The following is a 21,387-nucleotide window of genomic DNA, read 5'->3' on the forward strand; positions in this document are numbered from 1 at the left end:
CCATATAATTTGTTTAATTCTCTTAAATAACCCCAGCATAGGGACTACTCACTATGAAGCTTTTATTAAATATAGAAGGTATAATTATAAGCCATAAGACTTAAAATTTAACTTACTTTGAATCATAGGATTTGAATTTTTCCTATAAAATATATAATATTACTAAACAATAGTTATACAATTTTTTTAAAATATAAAACATGTTTGTAAATAAATTAACAATAACTTATTGTCAACTAATATTTAGTGGATAACTATAACTAGTTTACAATTATTTAGATTAGAATTAAATTTCTAAATTCTACTACTAAACCATATATGAAAACATAAAACAACTCTATTTTCATTTAATTGATTGTTTTTAAATTTCTCTTTTCTGACTCTATATCGAACAAACTCTAAATTGTCTCTACTTCAAAAATAAAATAAAATGATTAATTAAATGATATATTATAGACTCATTTTTTATTGCCCATAAAGATGCAAAAGCTTAATCTTTGTCCGTTCCAAAAAATTGAATGATATATTATAGACTCATTTTTTATTGCCCATAAATAGTTTGTGCATATGTAATGTAAGAGGCTTGTTACTTAGCCAATAATCATCCCTTTTTTAGTAAATTGTTATGATTTTTTTGTTATTTTATTTTAAATTCACTTAAGATGATTTTCAAAAATAGAAATATAAGGAAAATTATCCATACGTAAAATTTTAATTTTATTTGATAGAGACTGATAGAAGTCTATCAGTGTCTATCAATAATAAAAACTAATAGAAATCTATCATTGATAGATGTTGGTAGAAGTCAATCAATATCTATCAATATTTTTGTTGGATAATTTGATATTTTTTCTATCTGTGAAAATTTTTCTTTGAGTTAAGTTGTGTCATTTAATTGTATCAAAAAATTACAATCAAATTTAGTAACCATTTCATTTTATGTTTTTAATTTTTGAATATTAAATATATTTTCTCTCTATTTCTTAAATTGATTTGTACATTTCTGAAGTATAAAAGTTGAATTTTCCACCAAATTTCATAAGAAAAAAATAATTTTTATATATTTTTTAATTTTCAAAATTTGACTTGATCTTTTAAAACAATAATAAAAAATAGATAACATTTTGGACTTAATAAAATAATATACAAGGCCTGCATTAGTGCAATGATTGTCTTTACTTTTTGTCAAGTAGATCAAAATGTGACATTTTTTTAAGCCAAATTGTTTTTATTTGTTAACAAAACAAAGCGCGCACACAAAATAAACTAATCGATAAGTTCAAGCTTTTAATTTCATATTTAATTTATTCAAAGACAATTTGAGAAGATAGTGTGACAATTTTTTTTACAATAAATTCGACCATATTGGAAAAGAAGCATATAAATTCTATTTTAAAGGGCGATTTTAAGTGTATATTTTAAATTTGGAGTTCAAGTTTATTATTAATTCAACTTTATTTATTTATTTTTGAAAGAAAATTTTAATTTTGTTAAAAAAGTAAAAATAAATAAATAAAATTTGTTTACAAAATATAAGAAAATGAATTCATCTATTTATAAATATAGCAGAATGTCACTATTTATAAGTGATAGACATAATATTTTATCTATAGTGTCTATCATTAATAGTTACATTTTAATCCTTTATAAATATTTATCAGTGTCTATTAATAACATTTTGTTATATTTATAAATATTTTTAATAGTTTTACTATCTAAACAATTATTTTGAAAGAATATTTGTGTGTTACCACATTTATTTTTGTACAATTCAAATAATTGATAATGGTAGAATAGAAACGTGTCATGTGGTAATATTTTTAAACATATCTAAATCATTTTTTAATTTATTTATAGATAAAATAGAGGGATGCTCATAAATAGAGACGTGTCACGAATCATATCTTCTCGTCATTTTCTCCATTATTTATTCTTTTTTTCGAAAAAAAAAAAAGAAAAATTGTTTTCTCCATTCGGTGGGCCCCAACGATATGAAATCACGTGTAGATTTTAAAATATTTTCACAAAACACGTGATCCTCTTTTGAATATAAAAACACTATTTTTCTTTTTCTTGATGAACTAAACCCACTATTGGCTTTATTAAAAGATGGGCTAAATTATCAAAATACCCTTTATTATGGTATAATGTTGGTTTTAATTATCACACCAATTTAAAATGTTTAAATCCCATCTGGTAACTATTTTATTTTTTAAAATTAAGTCTATGTACACTATTTTTAACCTAAATTTATGAGAAAATTGTGAAAAATAACATGTTTAGGTTTTCACCTTATAAAACTAGCACGTTTTTTGAAAATTCGTAAAAATAGTTTTTCTCGGTTCATCTCGCATAAGATCGACCATCGAGATTTTAGTTAAAAAATAAAAAAAAATTCAACTTATCATTGTTTTCGGCCTTCTCGATACATCTCGCTTGATTACACACCAAGATTTGCTATTTTTTTTTTTTTGGTAATCTTCCCAAATCTTATATTATTTCAAATTTTCTCTAAGTTCGGTTAAGTTTACCAAATATTATATTAAATTATTACGAAAATTTTCAAATCTTTAGCATAATTTGTGTTTTCACAATTTTATGAATTTTCAAATTTTCAAATGTGTTTAACAATTATCAAATTAGACTTTCCAAATTGATTCAACATTTTCAAATTTTGGAAAAGATAAAAAAATTTTGAAATTTTGAGTAAGCTTTGGGATATATGTAGAATCTCGGTGTTAATTCTGTTCAAAGTTCCACTGAGAAAGTTCAAATATATGAATTTTGATGTTAATTATGATGTTAATTTTACCACCGTGGGGAGGGATAGTTGGAAATACTCTTTTATTGCCTTTTGTGCTTCCTCTACCAACTCACTGGTTGATTATTTTCTACTTTTAAATTTTTTCCTAAAAATCCTATCAATCTCTAGAACAAAAGGCAAAAGATTAGAATCTCTAACAAGGTGCATGCACTAGAATATAATCAATCAATCTCAAAGGAAAACAAAAATAAATAGAATACACCTTAAATTAAAATATATCTAAATCTTAAATATTAAACTAATCCGATATTTTGATCCTCAGCAACAACGCCCAAAACTTGATGTGAATGCAAGTACATGCGCTAAGTGATATAGTAAAATGTTCTTGAAGGACCAAGAATCGTCCCCATGGATCAATGTTATAGATTTTTGTTTACCTATTCTAGAATTGTGTCAATTTTATCTACAGGATGAAAATTAGATGAAATATTTGAGGTTTCAAAATAAAAGTAAGCTTAGAAAAATAAAAGATTGGTCTTTTGGAGAAAAAGTATCCTAAGGTGTTCATTTCATTATTTACTTCATTAAGTCATGCAAAGGTTCTATGTAATCTTGTCTTATTAATATGTTTAAGTCTAGAAATTAAATTTCGATTTATTATTTTTCAACAATAAACTTCTCATGCAAACTTAATTGATTACTAATATCTAGAAACCAGAATAAGAAACTTGATATTGAGTAAAATCATAAACAACTTTCATTATTAACCTAATTATTTTTATGAGAGATTAACAATGATTCAATACTATAAGTACAGTTAAAAATGCAATATATCAAATTGAACATTCAACCAAACATATATTGATGGCCAACCAATATAAAAATAAGCACAATAATAATTAAAAACATTCAATTCCACGATAAATCCATAAAAACATCTTGCATGAACTCATATCCATAAATAAATTCATCAACACCCTAGAACAAACGAGTCTAACTACTCATGATTGTCAACAACATATTCTCATAAAATTTGACAAACAAAAACAGTAAAGATAGTGAGAAGATTAAGGAAAAACTACTGTTGGAATGATTCCTCGTATTGAAGCCCATCAATCTCACCTTGATTTGTACCTTGGTCCTTGAACGACCTCTAAATAAAATTTTTCACTCTCAACTATTTTCTGCAGCAAAAATCACCATAAGATTTCAAAATTTAGTGTCTAAATTGGCTGAGAAACCCTATATCTTACAAAAAAGATATCTAAAAATTGCACAACATATTCCTACAATAGACTGGCATTGCGGTGCCATCAAGCGTTCTTTCGCAGCTCTGCGGTTCAATGGCTATAGACACGCACAGACGAAGACATGTGCTGTAGTGTAGCATCATAGTGCTCTCCTACTATTGCTTTCTATAAAGGGCGTCGAGCGCAACCCCCAAGCCCCTCCTAATTTTTGGCATCTTCATCCTTCTTTTTAGAGGTTTAACTTGGTTTTGTTCTTGTGAGTTCCATCAAATCTTGAAAATCACTAGAAAAAAACATCAAATCTAATAATATACTGTAAAAAGAACTCTAAATACAAGGCCAAGAAGGCACTTATCAAGTGCTTTTCAATTAACATAGATGACCTCCAACTAATTGATGTTCTGCACACATTGGAAGGTGGGTGTTGTAAGACCCACACCTCAACTTCCCATTTTTCATGATATCTATGGTTTAAGTAAGCACAAGTTGGGTTAAATGTTTAAGTATGGGAACTTAACTCTCGGTTACTTACTGATCTAGCCTTACAAAGAAAAATTTTGGCTAAGTGTTGGTCGTGCTGAAGGGTGTTTGAGCATTGAGTGAGCGCTAAGCAAGCATCGAGTAAAGGCTGCAGAGCATCGAGTAGAGGCTGCCGAGTGTCGAGTATATATGAGCGAGGAAGGAGGCCAGTGTCGAGGATGAGTGAGAAAGACTCATGTGTTGAGTTCGAGCATCGAGTAAGGAGTGTGTGTTGAGCGAGCTCCCAGCATTGAGTTCCCCATCAAGTAGCGAGTTCTCCCAACGAGTATTTAGTAGAGTCTTGGAAATGTCTGTCGAGTAAGAACCTCTCCCCATCGAGTTTCCTCAGCGAGAAACGAGTTGTTCGAAACACTCAGATTTAAATGCTTAGTTTTAGACTCCTCTTTTAGTTATCTGGATAGATAACTTAATCTCAACCCTTGATCTCCACTAATGGGTAAGGTGGCTTAAAGAGATTTCAAGCAAAGAACTTGACGGTAGTATAAAAGGAATGAGAACTTCTATGGCTCAATTTGGGGCGATTTTCTCGAGAAAATTGGACGAACTTGGTAACATTGGAAAGCTCTATGAGTCTAGTTTCTGAAATCGAGCCTTTGGAAGGGAGATCTCATCAGAAGAAGGGCCGAAGAAGGAAGAAAGAATCGAAGGTTCATTTTTCAGGCGATCCGGGCACTCAACGAAGAAATGTAGATCTAGACCGAACCACATGGAATTTCAAGCTGAAAATTTTAGGTTACATTGTTATCCCCCTTATGAGTAACTTTGTAGAAGGAAATTTTGCATATTAAGGCCTAAGTTTGAGTTACATGTTTTAGAAACTAAACTTAGAAAGTGTTGAACAAGCAGACAGCTTTGCGGTCTAGGGTCACTGGGGAAAATTTAAAGCTCTAGATCAAACCATGAAGAGTTTTACACTAAAACTTTGAGGTAACATTGTCAACAAGATTTTGAGCAGAAGGAATTTTCTTAATACGAGTTATGGATTTTGAGCTATTGACATTAGAAACTGAATCTGAAATTTATTGGGCGAACAGGCAACTACTTGCTAAATGTGGGCTTGGCACCCTAAAATCCCTACTATGTGTTGGGTGTGGGCGTCAGAAAAGAGGCGACCTGCTGAAGTTTAGGCCATTTTAAATTTGACTAGGTATGCGACACCCTAAGGTAAGTTAAGAAGATTTGAAAGTGAATTGTATGAGTGTGAGTTTAATTCTGAAAGCGAGTCTAAAAAGGGAAACCATGACTAGTAATTAAAGTAATTTTTTATGTGTTCACAGGGTTGACATTAGTAAGAGAAGCTCATCAATCTTAAAGGGTTTTCTCAAAGGCTGTGAGTGACTCTAATGCTTACAAAGGTTATGAATGATTTAACAAGTCATGCTTTTATAAAAAGTCACTTATTGCTAGCCAGCTCTAAACGTTTACCTAGCTATTTACCTTGCAGATGTTTACGAATGCTTGGCAGATTAATAACTTATAGAGTACGAATAGTTATGGTTTTGGCATGATGTTCTTAAGTAACTAATGTCTAGTGCTTATGAGGTATGTTGCCCTAGACAGAATCTGAATGGTTAGCGTACGCTACTAGAGAAGATTGGGTCTATAAGACAAGCTAAGTGGGAGGTCTAGGTGAAGGACTCCTAGTAAAGTATGTTTAGCTCAATACCTCGGAGTGGTAACCGAGCTTAGAGACAGTTGATGATAGAACCCTAGCTTCGTACATTTAGGGTAAGTATGACTAGGAAGGTGATGGATAGAGGATCCACATTCCAAGAGATGAAGTCAAGTTTCAGTAAAACTTATTAACGAAGAATGTTATGCATTGAGTTGGCTCTATATTAGCAAGGACTACGAGGAGGGATAAACTATGTCATTCTTTGATAATTATTGATAAGTTCATAGGTCTCAAGCAAATAAGCTACATGTGATTGTGTAGCATCTTCCTCAAGTATGTGCTTGGTTGATCACATGCCAAGGTGATATGATGGCCTTATTGCATAAAAGATATCTCATGTTGAAGCATGCATTCTAAGAACTGTAGCTAAGTTCCACAAACTTTAACCAGCTTTAACCAGCTTCTACGTTAGTGACTAAATCATAAGAAATTTTAAAGTATAAGGACCAAATTCCTTTCTCGAGGACCAATAAGGTTTAGGTTGGAGTTACATTCAATGGAATCAAACAAGATTATTAAACAATGGAATCAAACAAGATTATTAAATAAAATCACTCTTAGGAAAAAATAAAAAAAAAAGTTTAGAAATTTTTCAAATTAAATTATTACAATTTTGAGAGTATAATGATTAATAAAATTAAAAGTATAGGAAGTAAATTGTTTTCTAATCATAAAATTATACTTGCTTGGATGCTTAATTAGTTGGAATCTCTCTTAGACATAAATGTATTAGAAGTTGCCATGTGGATTCCTTGGGTGGCCAACATATCCATATCTAAATATGCTCATTTAAAGGCACATATTCATTTTTTTTTAAAAAATCTTGAAAAAGCTTTCATGTCAAGATAAAATAAGAATGAAGTCTCAAATCTTTACATCAAAAAGCATTTGGATGCTTTCCAAAAAGAAAGAAAAATCTTTATTCCCATATGTAGTGGGGGGGCAGGTGGAATTCTAATTTCATGGCCATATAATCTTTCAAGATTTTTTTCTTAATGTATTTGGAGATCTAGTAATCATTTTCTAGAGTTGCAAATGTAGTAAAAATTTTGAATTTCGATTAATATATATCAAATATAAAATCGAGTAATATACTAAGCATAAACTATATCATTTATACGATTGGTATATCATCACTTCAATAGTATTATAGTGGATGATATTTGTTCGATTATAGTGAATCACTTTTTTCTTATCTCGTTTTGATATGAAATTTTCATTCGATTAATTTGATTTTGATGCGTTATATTTTTTAAATAATTTTGATGGTATATCTTATTTGCACTAATTGTGCAATTTATATACCAAATACAAAGTAAGTTAGTTAATTTGTTCTATTTTCCAACTTATGATAGGATTATGATGATATATCATATTCATTTTAATTTAGTATGAGTATACTTCATATTTTGTATACATATCATATTTAGAAGAGAAATTATTTTAAATGAAAAAAATTGTTGAAGGTATACAAACAATAGGAAAATATCACAGTTTATCCATGATCGACTGTGATAGACTAAATTTTATTTACGGTTTATCACTGACAGACAGTGAAATTTGGCTATATTTGTAAACATATTAGTTCATCTTCCTATATTTGTAAACAACTCTATTTAAAAAGAGAAAAAACGATGCATATTTAGTAAATATAGATTAGCAAGAGAACTAAGAGAGACTATAGAGAAAATTTTGTAAAGGGAATAATAGTATATTATGAAGCACAAACACGAATATAAATACGAGATATGGATACGATAAAATACGGCGATATGCCAATTTTTAATAAATTAAGATACTGATACGTTGAAAATACGTTTTCTTAAGAGTCTAGGATATATATAAATTTAGCATACAAGCTAATGACAATAGTACAAAGTACAATACAAACATTGAAGTACAATACAAAGAGCAACATCTAAGATGTAAAGTCCAATAGTCAATAAAATGCAATAGAAAAGTGACTCATATTGATCAAAAAAGAAGAAGAAGATTAGAGGGAGAAGTATGCAGATTAACAGAAAACTTCCTCGTTGAATTGTTAAAGATATCAAAGTGAGTTATATTTTGGTGGATTTTGTGGGGACTCAAATATGAAAATGAAGATTAGATGATTCTAGGATTGTGTCTTTTATTTTTATTTTTTTTTCTTTTAGTTTTGGACTTAAGTAGTGAGCTTTTAAAATAGGTTGCCTAGTTTTAAATTGAAAAAAATTAGATGAGTTGATTGTGAAAGATTAGATGAGTTGCTTATCTTTTTTCTTGATAAAAAATAATCGTAAAAATAGATATGTCAAATCGTGTATCAGAAGCATATATGAAAAGTATCTAGAAGTACTGATATCTGATACATGTCTGATATGGATTCTTTACCTCACATATTTGTGCTTCATAGATAATATGCATATGGTGAGAGTTAGATTGTGGGTCTTATTCTGAAACTAGTTTTTGTTCAATTAGGTCATGAAATATATCACTTTTAATTTCAATTTACATAATAGCTCTAGTAAATTTTTCTGCTAAAAAATTGTATAGGAAGTTAATTGTCCAAGACATTGGATTCTTAGTTAATGTAAAATAAATATCATTTAACAACTCTTTTATTACTGGTCCCGTTTGATAACCATTTAGTTTTTTGTTTTTCTTTTTAAAAATTAAGCATATAGACATTACTTCCATCTCCAAAATTCTTATTTAGTTATCTACTTTTTACCGATAGTTTAAAAAGTCAAACCAAAATTTGAAAACTAAAAAGAAGTAGCTTTTAAAAACTTGTTTGTTTTAGAACTTGGCTAAGAATTTTACCATTGTACTTGATAAAGTTGTAAATCATTGTAAGAAATGAGAAGGAAATAGGCTTAATTTTCAAAAATAAAAACAAAAAACGAAATGGTTACCAAACGATACCTTAATAATTTAATTTATATGAGCAGAGTTAATAAATAATCAATCAACATATTTGGATTTTTTTTCAGCAAAATATTTAAAAATAATGACTCAAACAACTAAAAATATTGAAAAAGAAAGGTAGAATAGTACAACAAAATTATATACCTTGTTTAGTCATGCTACAAAATTCATGTCAAAATCAATCAGGGATGATTTATTTATATAAGCAGAAAGTTAGGTGAGATAGGGGATGATTCGAAAGTTAGGTTTATTTGATAACAAGAGATTCATCTCAAAATTAATTAGAAATGAGAGGAGTAACACGTGCAAATCTTTATATCAATTGTGACGACTCTTCAACTGAGATCCTCAACAAGTCCCATAAAGTGGTACCTTTTTAAATTCACCTTTCTTGAGTAGGTCACAATTTTGAATTGAATACTCGTTTGAGTTTAATGGATCTTTATACTATATTAGATCAACATGAGTTTCATCTCAAAATTAATTAGGTTTTAGATGAAAAGCACATATTTAACTAATAAAGTTACGTGTTGAGGATCCCACATTGAAAAAATAATCAAGAGATATTCGTAATTTTTATAAGATATATATATATATAAAAGTTACTTCTCTTATTGTCGATTAGTGTTGAGATAAAACCCATATTATCTAATACGTGTCTATATTAAATGAAGACATGCTAATTTCTACGCAAAAGATATTCCCCCATCAACCAATGGTCTCAAATAATTGTATAATTGGATTCGTAGCTATCTCTACTCTCTTTGATGAGGTCCACAAGTTATTCCATGATATCAACTTACAACTATAAATATCGAACTCTTACTCGATATCAAAATCAAACCACCAATACTCATTACAAAGTCTTTTTCAAACTATTCATCAGACGTTACGATGAGTTCATATGTGGAGGTTGCCCCGGGACAAAACGAAGCCTTGATCCAAGGTCCAAAGGATGTCGAACTCGGCCGGTGGGAACCGATCGAGAACATCGAAGATCCATACGTGCAAGAGATGGGAAGGTTTTCAGTGATGGAGCACAACAAGCAAACAGGGGCAAACCTAAAGTTCATTCGTGTGGTAAATGGTGAGAAACAAGTTGTGGCTGGAATAAATTATAGGCTTAGGATTGAAGCAAGGAATGAAATGAATTTGGTTTGGACTTATGAGGCTATGGTGAATGATAGGCCATGGGAGAAGAAGTGGAAGCTCATATATTTTGTACCTCTCCTCAAGAACTGATCTACTTATTGCTTCTCTTCTTGCATTATCTATGAAATAATAAAGGGAGACCAATAAAATAAAAGCTATCTTTATGTCTAATATTTTGGTTGTGTTTCCTTTTATGATCTATTAATGAGAGAATAAAATAAAAGTTTTATCCATGCATGCTATGAGTAATATTGTCTCTTATTTGGGGTTTTCTTTTCTCTTTCTTTTTGATTATAGGTTTAGAGCTAGTTCAATCAAATATGATTCACTCAATTGTGTGAGAATTTCATATTAAAATATAGATCTCATCAACTTTGGAAGATTTACAAGTTTACTCTTTTCATAGTCAATTGATTTAATTTTAAGATTGAACTACATATTTACCTAATGAAACCCAAATACATGATTTGTCCAAAAAAAAAAAAAAAAAGTGTCCGATCAAAGAATGGTGAACTTAAAAATTCATCATCTTGAAAAGACATGTTTCGGATCACACATTAAAAAGATGAGGAGATATCACAATCTTTATAAGATTCATGAATTACCTCTCGCTCATTGCGAATTAGTTTTGAGATAAAACCAACTCATATTTATCTAAAATCAACTAATTAAGGGTGTATTTGGCTTAAGTTTTCAAGTGTTTAACTTTGGAAATAAGTCACTTTGAAAAAAAAAGAAAAGAAATGAGAGCGTTTTGACAACTACTCAAAATAGGTTTTTTTTCCCTAATCAATCCAATCTGCCCCCAAGATTTTAATAGATTAAAAAGTGGTATTTATCAATGATGCTTCACTTCATATTATTGTTTTCATGCTCATACAAATGATATTAAACCTTTTCTTTCTCTACTAGTAGATTTTTCTCATGCACATTTTGTAAATATGTTTGCTCTTATCACTAATATGATTTGTAAAAGAAGAGGGAGACAATCCATAGATACAGGGTTGGCAACAGGATCAGATCGGGGTAGGGGAGGGTTCCCCGTCCTCGTCCTTGATTGGGGATTTTATCCCATCCCCGTTGGAGAAACGGGTTCCCCTCATTTCCCATTTCCCTTTTGTTTCCCTATAGAGACTTTTTTTTTTTTTAATTTTCTTTTCCTATTTTTTTTTTAAATTTGGGCTTGGACACTTTAGTTGAGCTTAGATTAGATTGAATTAAAAACTAGGCTAAATGTAAAAAGTTAAATAACTAATATATATTTAAAAAATCTAATCGGGGTGGGGTCGGAGTCAAGGTCGGGGATGGTTGGGGATACCCTCCCCATCCCCGCCCGGGCCGTCCCCGGTTTAGGGACCCTAAAGAGGTCTCCAATTTGACCCCATCTTCGATCAAATTGGAGATTCTCCACCTCAATTAAGGTGGAGGCCCGACCCTCCGAAAAATTTTACCAACCCTAGGTAGAGAACCAAAATGAGGAATAATAATGTCCACTAATTCATTAAAGGAAAAGAGAGCAGAATATAAAGCCAACGTAATAGGCAAGGCCATAACTAACTAGTATTAGATTCTTTAACAAAAAGCAACACAAGAGTATATCTCAACATATTCCACCAAAATATCAAACCTCCTATATTATTGAACATTTGGAGAATATATATATATATATGTACATGTAGATATATACATATGTACATGTATATATATACATAAGTACATGTATACGTATATGTACATGTACATGTATATGTATACGTATACGTATATTTGTGTTATATAAGGGTAAAAAATATATTAGATAAATTCTCTACAAAGTAAGATGGTTGTTTTCATTTTTTTTAAATGAAAAATGTCATATTATTGAACTAAAATCACTTATATTCAATGAACATTTTTTAGAGTAACAGTTTGGTCCCTGAATTTTAGTATATAATGATTTATTCCCTATACTTTTAATTTTGTAAAGATTTGGTCCTTAAACTTTAGTATATAACAATTTAGTCATTATATTTTCAAAATTGTAACAATGTAGTCCTTCACATAAAAAAATTAATCAAAATTTGATGTCAATTTTTAATATTTTTATGGTGCAAACTTTATATTTTGCAAAAATATTGAGTCTCTAATCAATTTAAAGGTTTATTTGTGTATGAATCTCATTAAATCTTATCATTAATTTCTACAATAAGGACTAAATTTTACAAATTTTAAAATACATGGACGAAATTGTTACATAGTAAATTTTAGTGACTAAAATGTTACAAAATTTAAAAGATAGGGACTAAATTATTATAAACCAAAGTTTGGGGACCAAATCGTTACTTCTATGAAAATCTAGAACTAAAAATGATTTTTAGCCATTTTCCAATTTGATAGATTATCAACCTTTTCAGATTTTTGTTTTCTACAATCATACATCTTATGATAGCCGTGCGATGATTTGGCCTTAAAAGTCCATGTTGGAATACTTTGAATATGACATGTGGCACTTCAAATGACCAAAATACGGGGGCAATGCCCCCAAAAACCTAAATTATTTATGTATTTGTCATATTTGCATTATTTACACTTATGATCCTAGGGTTTAATGAAGTGTACTATACAAACTCTCTAGGGAAGTGTACTATATAAATTCTCTAATTCTAGAGACACACCTCTATTCTATATTCTAAATAATTGTCACTAGTAAAATTGTTCTCTCTCTCTGCTCCATGAATGTAGCTAACATATTGTTAATGAACCATGGGTTGATTAAAATTCCTATGTTGATTCATGATCATCGTGGAATCGTTAGAAGAAGAGCAATTTCCATTATATACCTTTTTCTTTTAAAAAATTAATAAAGGACTACTGATTTTTTTTTTTACACTTAGCTCCACCATTATTAGATTGGCTATTTTCAAATATAGGAAAATGAGCCAACTTGTTTACAAATATAGTAAAATGTCTCTCTATCAATGATAGATGTTAATAGATATCTATCAGTATCTGTCGATGTTAATAGACACGGATAAATATTTATCAGTGTCAGTGATATACAGCGATAGATGTCTATTTATGTCTATTAACATCTATCACTGACAGATAGTGCTATTTTATTATATTTGTAATTTCCAATAGTTTTAGCATTTAAAACAATTACTCTTATTAAATTGGACAAGATTTTTGTAAATTTCTTTTAGTTGTCTTTTTCAAATATTTTCTGCTTAAATTGAGTTTCGTTCAAATGTATATAGGTGGAATTCTCGCCTTTTAACTTTTGGATCGAAGTTTATTTTGTTAACTAGTTGAACTATATATTTAGTTGACGTCTCTTTTACACTTTTATAATTTATTATGACTAATTGAATTATGTTAGATTATCAACTTTCTTAGACTTAAATTGTATTAGAAATTGTAATGTGAATTCTTTCACTACCAATATACATAATTCAATTTTTTCACTAAATAAAACTAGTCACAAGACATGTTCTCTTGATACGAAGAAATTAAAAGTTTAAATTTCACATTGCACAACGTCGAACTAAAAAAATGGCTGTTGCATTTTTTCAAAAAAAGTGAATAGAAGAAAAAAATTTTAGTCACAAATGTATAGCATCAACATTCATATATATATATATATATATATAGTTTTTAATAAGAGCATCAACATACATTTGGATGCACTCATTTGTAAGAATCTTGTATTTTTTATGTAAAGGAGTGGTAATATATACTAAAATATTATATGAAAACAACCTAAAAAACAACTACATAAAAAATATTTTTAAATCATTATGTTTTTTTATTATATATACCAAGCATATAATTTTCAATTTTTAATTACTTTGGTTTACAGAATGCCAAATTCGAAGAATATGAAGAAAATGTGAGAAGTTTTGCATACTTATATATAGAGACAAATTTTAAAAAAAATTATTATTTCACATTAATTATAATTAATAATGTAAGTTCAAAGTCACATAAATCTCATCAATTGTTGAAGGTATCAAATTTTTATATATTTTAAATCTATTATTTATAATATATTAAAGGTTTCAATCTTTTTTAGACAATTATGTCCCTTCCTTAATTTATATGTTTTCAAAATATACCATTTACAATTATTAATTATAAACAATAAACTAGACTTATGAATATAGATAAATAATTAATAAACAACCATGATAAATTTATAGGTAATTAACAATAGCATTTGAGTATTGAAAATTTTAAAAATTTCAAAATTTTCATATACATTTTTTTTAAGAAACACATATACTCTTTAATTGAATTGATTTTTCAATTATGATACTAAAAATTAAATATAATTCAATAGCTTAAATATTTTTTTTTTTCAAGAAATAAGTTTATTGGTAATTGCTAATTTAAGGATTATAGGTTATTATAGTCACTGTTGAGGTTTTTTAAACTATATTTTCAATTTTTTTTCGTAATTACATTTTTTATACTTTTAACTTGAAAAAAGAATTTTATTATTTGTTTTTATGCTTCATTATTTATAGCGGTACTAAAACTTTTTTTTTTTTAAAAAAAAACAAAGTTTAAAACTTTCCCATTTTGGTTGTAATTACATTTTTATACATAAATTTAGGAAAAGAATTTGATTACATTGTTTTATAACTACACTAAAAGCAACCAAAGAATGTAAGGTTTTTTCCCCAATTTTTTATAATTACTTTTTTATATTATTCATCATCCTTCGACATAAAAATAGTTAATAAGTAATAGACATCTATAAATAATAAATGTAAAAGGATCATACGTGAGAGAAACAAAATAAATTATTTATTAGTGATAGAGGTTTTTTTTTTTTTTCAAAGGTTATTGTTGAATGAGAAATTTTGGACCAATCACAACTGTCACGTGATTTTACTTGAATCAAATAAGATTAATTTGATCCAATATTATTATTTGGGTTAAAAGTCCAGTTGAACTAAGAAAAATATACTTAATTTGACCCAAATGTCAAATAAGACATAAATCTAATTGATTGGGTCCAATAATATATTAAAATCTCTTGAAATCTCGTGCCAAACAGAAATATATTAAAGTATGATAAAGCTAGAAGGACTTCAAACTTGGGCCAAAGCAAAACAAAGAGCCGAAACACACTAACCCCAGACAAGCAAAAACATAGAAAGCACGAACCTACATAATAAATGAAAGCCTAAACATAAATTAAACACCAAGGAACCCAACATAATCGTGCTTGAACAACATAGATCACCAAACAAAAATTTAGAACACGATTTTTCATTTCATTTTAATATTAGGACCCTTTTGATTGACTTGAAAAACGTGTTTTTAAAAAAATCATTTTTATTTAAATATTTTTTTAATAAAAACGGATTAAAATACATATGCAAAACTATTTTGAGTGGTTGTCAAATACTCAAATTTTTTTCCAAATGACTTATTTTTTAAATTAAACAATTGAAAACGTAGTCTAAACACACCCTTAATCTATTCACAATAAACATTTTCACAATAATGATATTGGAGAAGCTATACAAGATATTTCAATTTTAGCAAAGTTACAAACAATAGCCTTATGAGATTTATTGTATTTCATGTATTAACTTGAAAAAAAAAACAAAGGTGACACCTTGATATACATAGAAACATCCAAAAAATAGGAAGTAAATCCTAACAAAATAGGAAGTAAGAAACAATAAAATTAATTAGCCTAAGATTAAGCTAAAATACATAAATATATTAACACCCTCCCTCAAACTCAAGATGGTATAGTTGAGACCAACTTGAGTTGCCAATGTAACTGAGTGAAATACGCAGGAGATAGCGCTTTGGTGAAGATATCTGTGGGTTGCTCAGTACTGGATATAGGTTGTAGACTAAGGGTGGAGCTATAAAGATGGTGGTGTCATACAAAGTGGCAGTCATTCTCGATATGCTTTTTTCGTTTATGAAAAACATCATTACGAGCAATTTGAATAGTAGTACAATTGTGACAATGAAGAATAGTGGCAGAGTGTTGAGGAGCTCCCATATCTACAAAGAGCCAATGAAGCCATAATAACTCTGAAGTAGCATCAGATGGCACACGATATTCAGACTCTATGCTGGAACAAAAACAACAAATTGTTTCTTACTACGCCAGGAGATGAGAGAATCACCTAAATAAAAGTATTAACCTGTGTTAGATTGTCTATCAGTAGGATCTCCAGCCATGTCTGTGTCAGAGTATTCAGATAGAACCAAGGATGACTGTGAAGAGAACTAAAGACTATGGCCTAGAGTGCCTTTAATACAGCGTAAAATGTGAAGCATTGTAGTGAAAGTATAGTGTGAGGAGCTACCATGAATTGACTGACAATATGAACTGCATATGCAATATTTGGACGAGTCACGGTTAAACAAATAAGACTGCCAATAAGTTGTTGATATAGGGTGGGTTCTTCGAGAGAAACACTATCAAAAGGAGTCAGCAAACATTTGAATTCAACGGTGTTGATGATGTGACAAGCTCAGTAATATTATATCAAGCCAGAAGATTAGAGGTATATTTTGCTTGAGATAAGTTGTATCCAGCAGAACAGGATGCAACTTAAAGACCAAGGAAATAACTGAGTGGTCCCAAATTTTTCATTTCAAAGTGTTTGCCCAAATAGTACAAATCAGATATGGCTTGGGAATCATTACCTGTAATAATCATGTCATCAACATATAGAAGAAGAAGAACAAGACCATGAAGAGTCTAGTGAGAAAATAGTGTTGAACCATGAGAACTGAAGGTGAACCCTAGTCGAATGATGGTTGAACTAAAGGTTGCAAACCAAGCTCGTGGAGCTTGTTTGAGCCCATATAGTGCATAACGAAGAATACCCACTTTTAAAGGTGGAATAAAGTTGTCAGGTAGTGACTTCATATATACCTCTTCAGTTAAAGTGTCATTGAGAAAGATATTTTTTACATCCATCTGAAGAAGAGGCCACTATTTGGCAGCAACTACGGTCAAAAGACTGCGAACAGAAGTCATACAAGCAACATGAGAAAATGTCTCCTCATAATCAATACCATATTCTTGACTACCTTTGGTAGTCAATGAGCTCTATAACTTTTAATAGATCCATTAGAGTGAGTTTTTATTTTATAGATCCACTTACAACTAATAGGTTTCTTGTCAAGTGTAGATCTACAAATCCCAAGTATGAGTCTTTTCTAAAGCCTGAAGTTCTTCATTCGTTTCTTGTTGCCAAAGAGGGTTAGTACAAGCCTTATGATAGGGTGAAGATTCAACTAAAGACATGATAATAGTGAAACAATGATAATCTTTGAGATGAATGAGAGTTTCTCTTACCCAGGTTGATCGACGAATAGTTGCAAGTTCAGTTTCAACACTGAGGGTAGATGGTAGGTTCAGAATCACATCAGCAAAAGCAGATTGATTAACCTCAAAGATGGATAATGGGAAAGACTCGATGTTGGGTAAAGAATCACAAGCAAGAAATAGATCATTAGAAAGATCAGTGAAGAACGAATGTGGGTTATATAAGGACAAACGAAATGGAGAAAGACTAGAAAACATGCGATGTTCCCAAAACATGACATGACGAGAGATAAAAAATCGATTAGAGATAGGATTTCAACACCAAAAACTGATGAAAAATAAGAAAAGAGAAAGACAAACACACAGTTTATGTGGAAACCCTAGAACAGGGAGAAAAACCACGATAAAGATCTTTTTCTTATTATTTTAATTGATTCACTGAATACAAGAGAACATGGTGAATAAATAGAAAATAGAGAGCCCTAGGGTAAGAGGCAATTACAATAATACCCCTAGAGTAAAGCCCTATTTTCAACACTCCCCCTCAAGTTGGTGCATAAATATCAATAAGACCCAACTTTCTAAGACAGTAGTCAAAATTTGGTCTCAGTAACCCCTTGGTGAGAACATCTGCCACTTGTTGACTTGAGGGAATATAGGGGATGCAAATGCTCCCATTATCTAGTCTTTCTTTAATGAAGTGTCTGTCGATCTCTACATGTTTGGTTCTGTCATGCTGGACTGGGTTGTTTGCGATGCTTATTGCTGCTTTATTATCACAAAACAACTTCGTTGGAAGCTCACTGTCTTGGTAAAGATCAGATAGCACCTTATTCAACTAGATTTCTTCACATATCCCTAAGCTCATTGCCCTGTACTCCGCTTCAGCACTACTCCTAGCCACCACTCCCTGTTTCTTACTTCGCTAGGTGACAAGGTTACCCCAGACAAAGGTGCAATACCCAGTGGTCGGCTTTCTATCAACGACAGAGCCTGCCCGATCAGAATCTGTATATGCTTCAATAGTCCTTTTTCCAGACTTCCTGAACATCAGACCCTTACCAGAAGTCCCCTTCAAGTACCGAAGAATACGCTCAACCACATTCATATGTTCCTCATAGGGAGCTTGCATAAACTGGCTTATTACGCTTACTGCATATGAAATATCTGGTCTTGTATGAGACAGGTAGATCAACTTCCAAACTAACCTCTAGTATCTTTCCTTGCTAACAGGAACTTTATTGTTTATAACACCAAGTTTTGCATTATACTCCACGGGTGTGTTAGCAGGTTTACGCACAATCATACCTGTTTCTTTGAGCATGTCCAGTGTATATTTTCTTTACGATACTGAAATACCTTCTCTTGATCGGGCCATCTCCATTCCAAGGAAGTATCTCAACTTACCAAGATCTTTAATCTCAAATTCTTTGGCCATTCTCGTTTTAAGCCTCGTAATTTCACCCTCATCATCGCCAGACAGAACAATATCATCAACATACAATTCCCACAGCTAAACCGTTTCATAAACAGTGTATGATCTGAGTACCCTTGGTTGTATCCTTGTGCTTTAACAAATGTGGTGAACCTATCAAACCAAGCCCTTGGGGACTGTTTCAGTCCATATAATGATTTTCTCAGTCTGCAAACTCTGTGCTTGAACTGACTCTCGAATCCAGGAGGAGGGCTCATATAGACTTACTCTTCAAGTTCTCCATTCAGGAATGCATTTTTAACATCTAACTGATGCAATGGCCAATCTTTGTTTACAGCAATTAACAACAAAACCCGAATAGTGTTGAGTTTAGCCACGGGAGAGAACGTTTCAGAGTAATAAACTCCGTAAGTCTGGGTGAAACCTTTAGTAACCAGTCTGGCCTTATATCGGTCAACTGTCCTATCTGATTTGTATTTTACAGTGAACACTCATTTTCATCCAACTATCTTGTGCCCTTTAGGTAAAGGCACCTGTTCCCATGTACCATTTTTTTCAAATGCCTTCATTTCTTCCATAACAGCCATTTTCCATTCAGAGTTCTCCATTGCTTCACGAATACTGCTTGGGATTATGATAGTGCCCAAGCTGGTAGAGAGAGCTTTAAATTCGGGAGACAGATTGCTATATGTCATGTAGTTGTGCATAGAATACTTTGCGCATGAATGCGTACCTTTCCTTAGTGCTATTGGAAGATCAAGAGAGACATCATGATTTTTCAACTCTCTAGGTTTCTCAGCATGATCGGTCACCTGTATATCAAGGATTTTAGTAGTATCTTCCACTTTCTTGTCACAAACTGAACTTTTCCCTTCATTCTTAGTTGTTTCCTCATCTGTCACATATTTAGTATTGCCCCCTCCTTCATCTTTATCTTCCCTGCACTTGTCAATCTCTATACATATATCAACATCATTAGTTTTAGGAATACACGTACCTGAACCAGATGCAAGGTCTGATTCATGGACCGGAGTCGGCTGTTCAACAGGTGGCAATCCTTTCTTTCTAAGATTCTTCCTATAGTAGGTTATCCAAGGAATCTGGTTGGTAGGGAGGACAGGACAGACTTTTTCAGAACTAGGAGAAGGAATTAGAGCAGATTCCCCTAAGGGGATATCATAGGAGGACCAGTTAGGCTCTTCACTCAAGCTCTCCCCCTGAAGATGATTAACGAGGAAGAAGGGTTGATCTTCAATGAAAGTAATGTCCATGGAGACAAAATACTTACGAGAGGATGGACGATAGGATTTATACCCACGTTGGTATAGAGGGTACCCAACAAAAACACATTTATGAGCACGAGGGGAGAATTTTGGGCGATTTGGACCATGGGAATGGACAAACGCGACACAACCGAAGACACGGAGGGGGACATCAGAAATCGCCTGATTCAATGAATAGGTTCAAGGGATTATGTTCAAGGGATTATGAAAGTCAAGTAGTCGGAAAGGATTCTTTGAATAGGTTCAAGGGATTATGAAAGTCAAGTACACAATAGGGCATACGATTGATGAGGTGAGCCGTTGTAAGAATGGCATCCCCCCACAGGTAGGACGAAAGTGTGGCAGACAACATTAAAGACCGAGAAACTTCCACTAGATGGCATTTTTACGCTCGGTTACTCCATTTTGTTGGGAGGTATAAGCACACGAGCTCTGGTGGACAATTCCTTTAGACACAAGAAAGTTATGGACAGAGGTGTTAAAGAACTCTCGTCCATTATTACTCCTTAAAATCCCAATCTTGGCATAGAATTGGGTTTCAACCATGGTATAAAATTGTTTAAAGATAGAAGACACCTCAGATTTATCAGCAAGTAAGACACCCAAGTGAGGCGTGTGTGGTCGTCTATGAAGGTGACGAACCAATGTTTACCCGTGGAGGTAGTAATAGGTGAGGGTCCCCAGACATCACTATGAATGAGGGAGAAGGGACTGGACGGCTTATAAGGTTGAGAATAAAAAGGAATACGACTTTTTTTTGGCACAAATACATACATCACAATTTAAAGATGCTATATTAATATTGCGGAATAAATGCGGAAATAAATATTTTATATACTGAAAGTTTGGATGTCCTAAATGATAATGTCATAACATAAAGTCATTTTCGAAAGTCGAAAACTTTAAAGACATAAAACCAGTTCTATGATCCTCCCTAGAAGAAGCATCGTCAGAAAGGAAGTAGAGCCCCCTATCGTGCCGGGAAGTGCCAATCGTCATCCCCAATTTCTGATCCTGAAACACAAAAAAATCGGGTGAGAAAATAGCCTTACAGTTTAGATCTCTTGTAATGTTAATGACTGATAAA

At 31.3% G+C, this 21,387-nt stretch overlaps 2 protein-coding genes across 2 annotated transcripts; one reads left to right on the forward strand and one right to left on the reverse strand.

Annotated features, from left to right (window-relative positions):
• The first annotated feature begins 10,033 nt into the window (after nucleotides 1-10,033).
• On the forward strand, nucleotides 10,034-10,381 carry LOC120085224 (cysteine proteinase inhibitor 5-like). Its single transcript, XM_039041121.2, has one exon. The coding sequence runs from the start codon at nucleotides 10,034-10,036 to the stop codon at nucleotides 10,379-10,381; it is 348 nt and encodes a 115-aa protein (XP_038897049.1).
• An 8,126-nt stretch (nucleotides 10,382-18,507) lies between these two features.
• LOC150033907 (uncharacterized) lies at nucleotides 18,508-20,846 on the reverse strand. Its single transcript, XM_090317121.1, has 4 exons — nucleotides 20,700-20,846; nucleotides 19,551-20,462; nucleotides 18,942-19,095; nucleotides 18,508-18,749 (listed from the first exon to the last, which is right to left on the reverse strand). The coding sequence occupies exons 1-4, from the start codon at nucleotides 20,844-20,846 to the stop codon at nucleotides 18,508-18,510; spliced, it is 1,455 nt and encodes a 484-aa protein (XP_090173247.1).
• Nucleotides 20,847-21,387: the final 541 nt, after the last annotated feature.

Source organism: Benincasa hispida, chromosome 9 (genome assembly GCF_027475165.1).
Source record: "Benincasa hispida cultivar pf3 chromosome 9, pf3_genome.v1.1, whole genome shotgun sequence".
In the NCBI taxonomy this organism is placed as follows: Eukaryota; Viridiplantae; Streptophyta; class Magnoliopsida; order Cucurbitales; family Cucurbitaceae; genus Benincasa; species Benincasa hispida.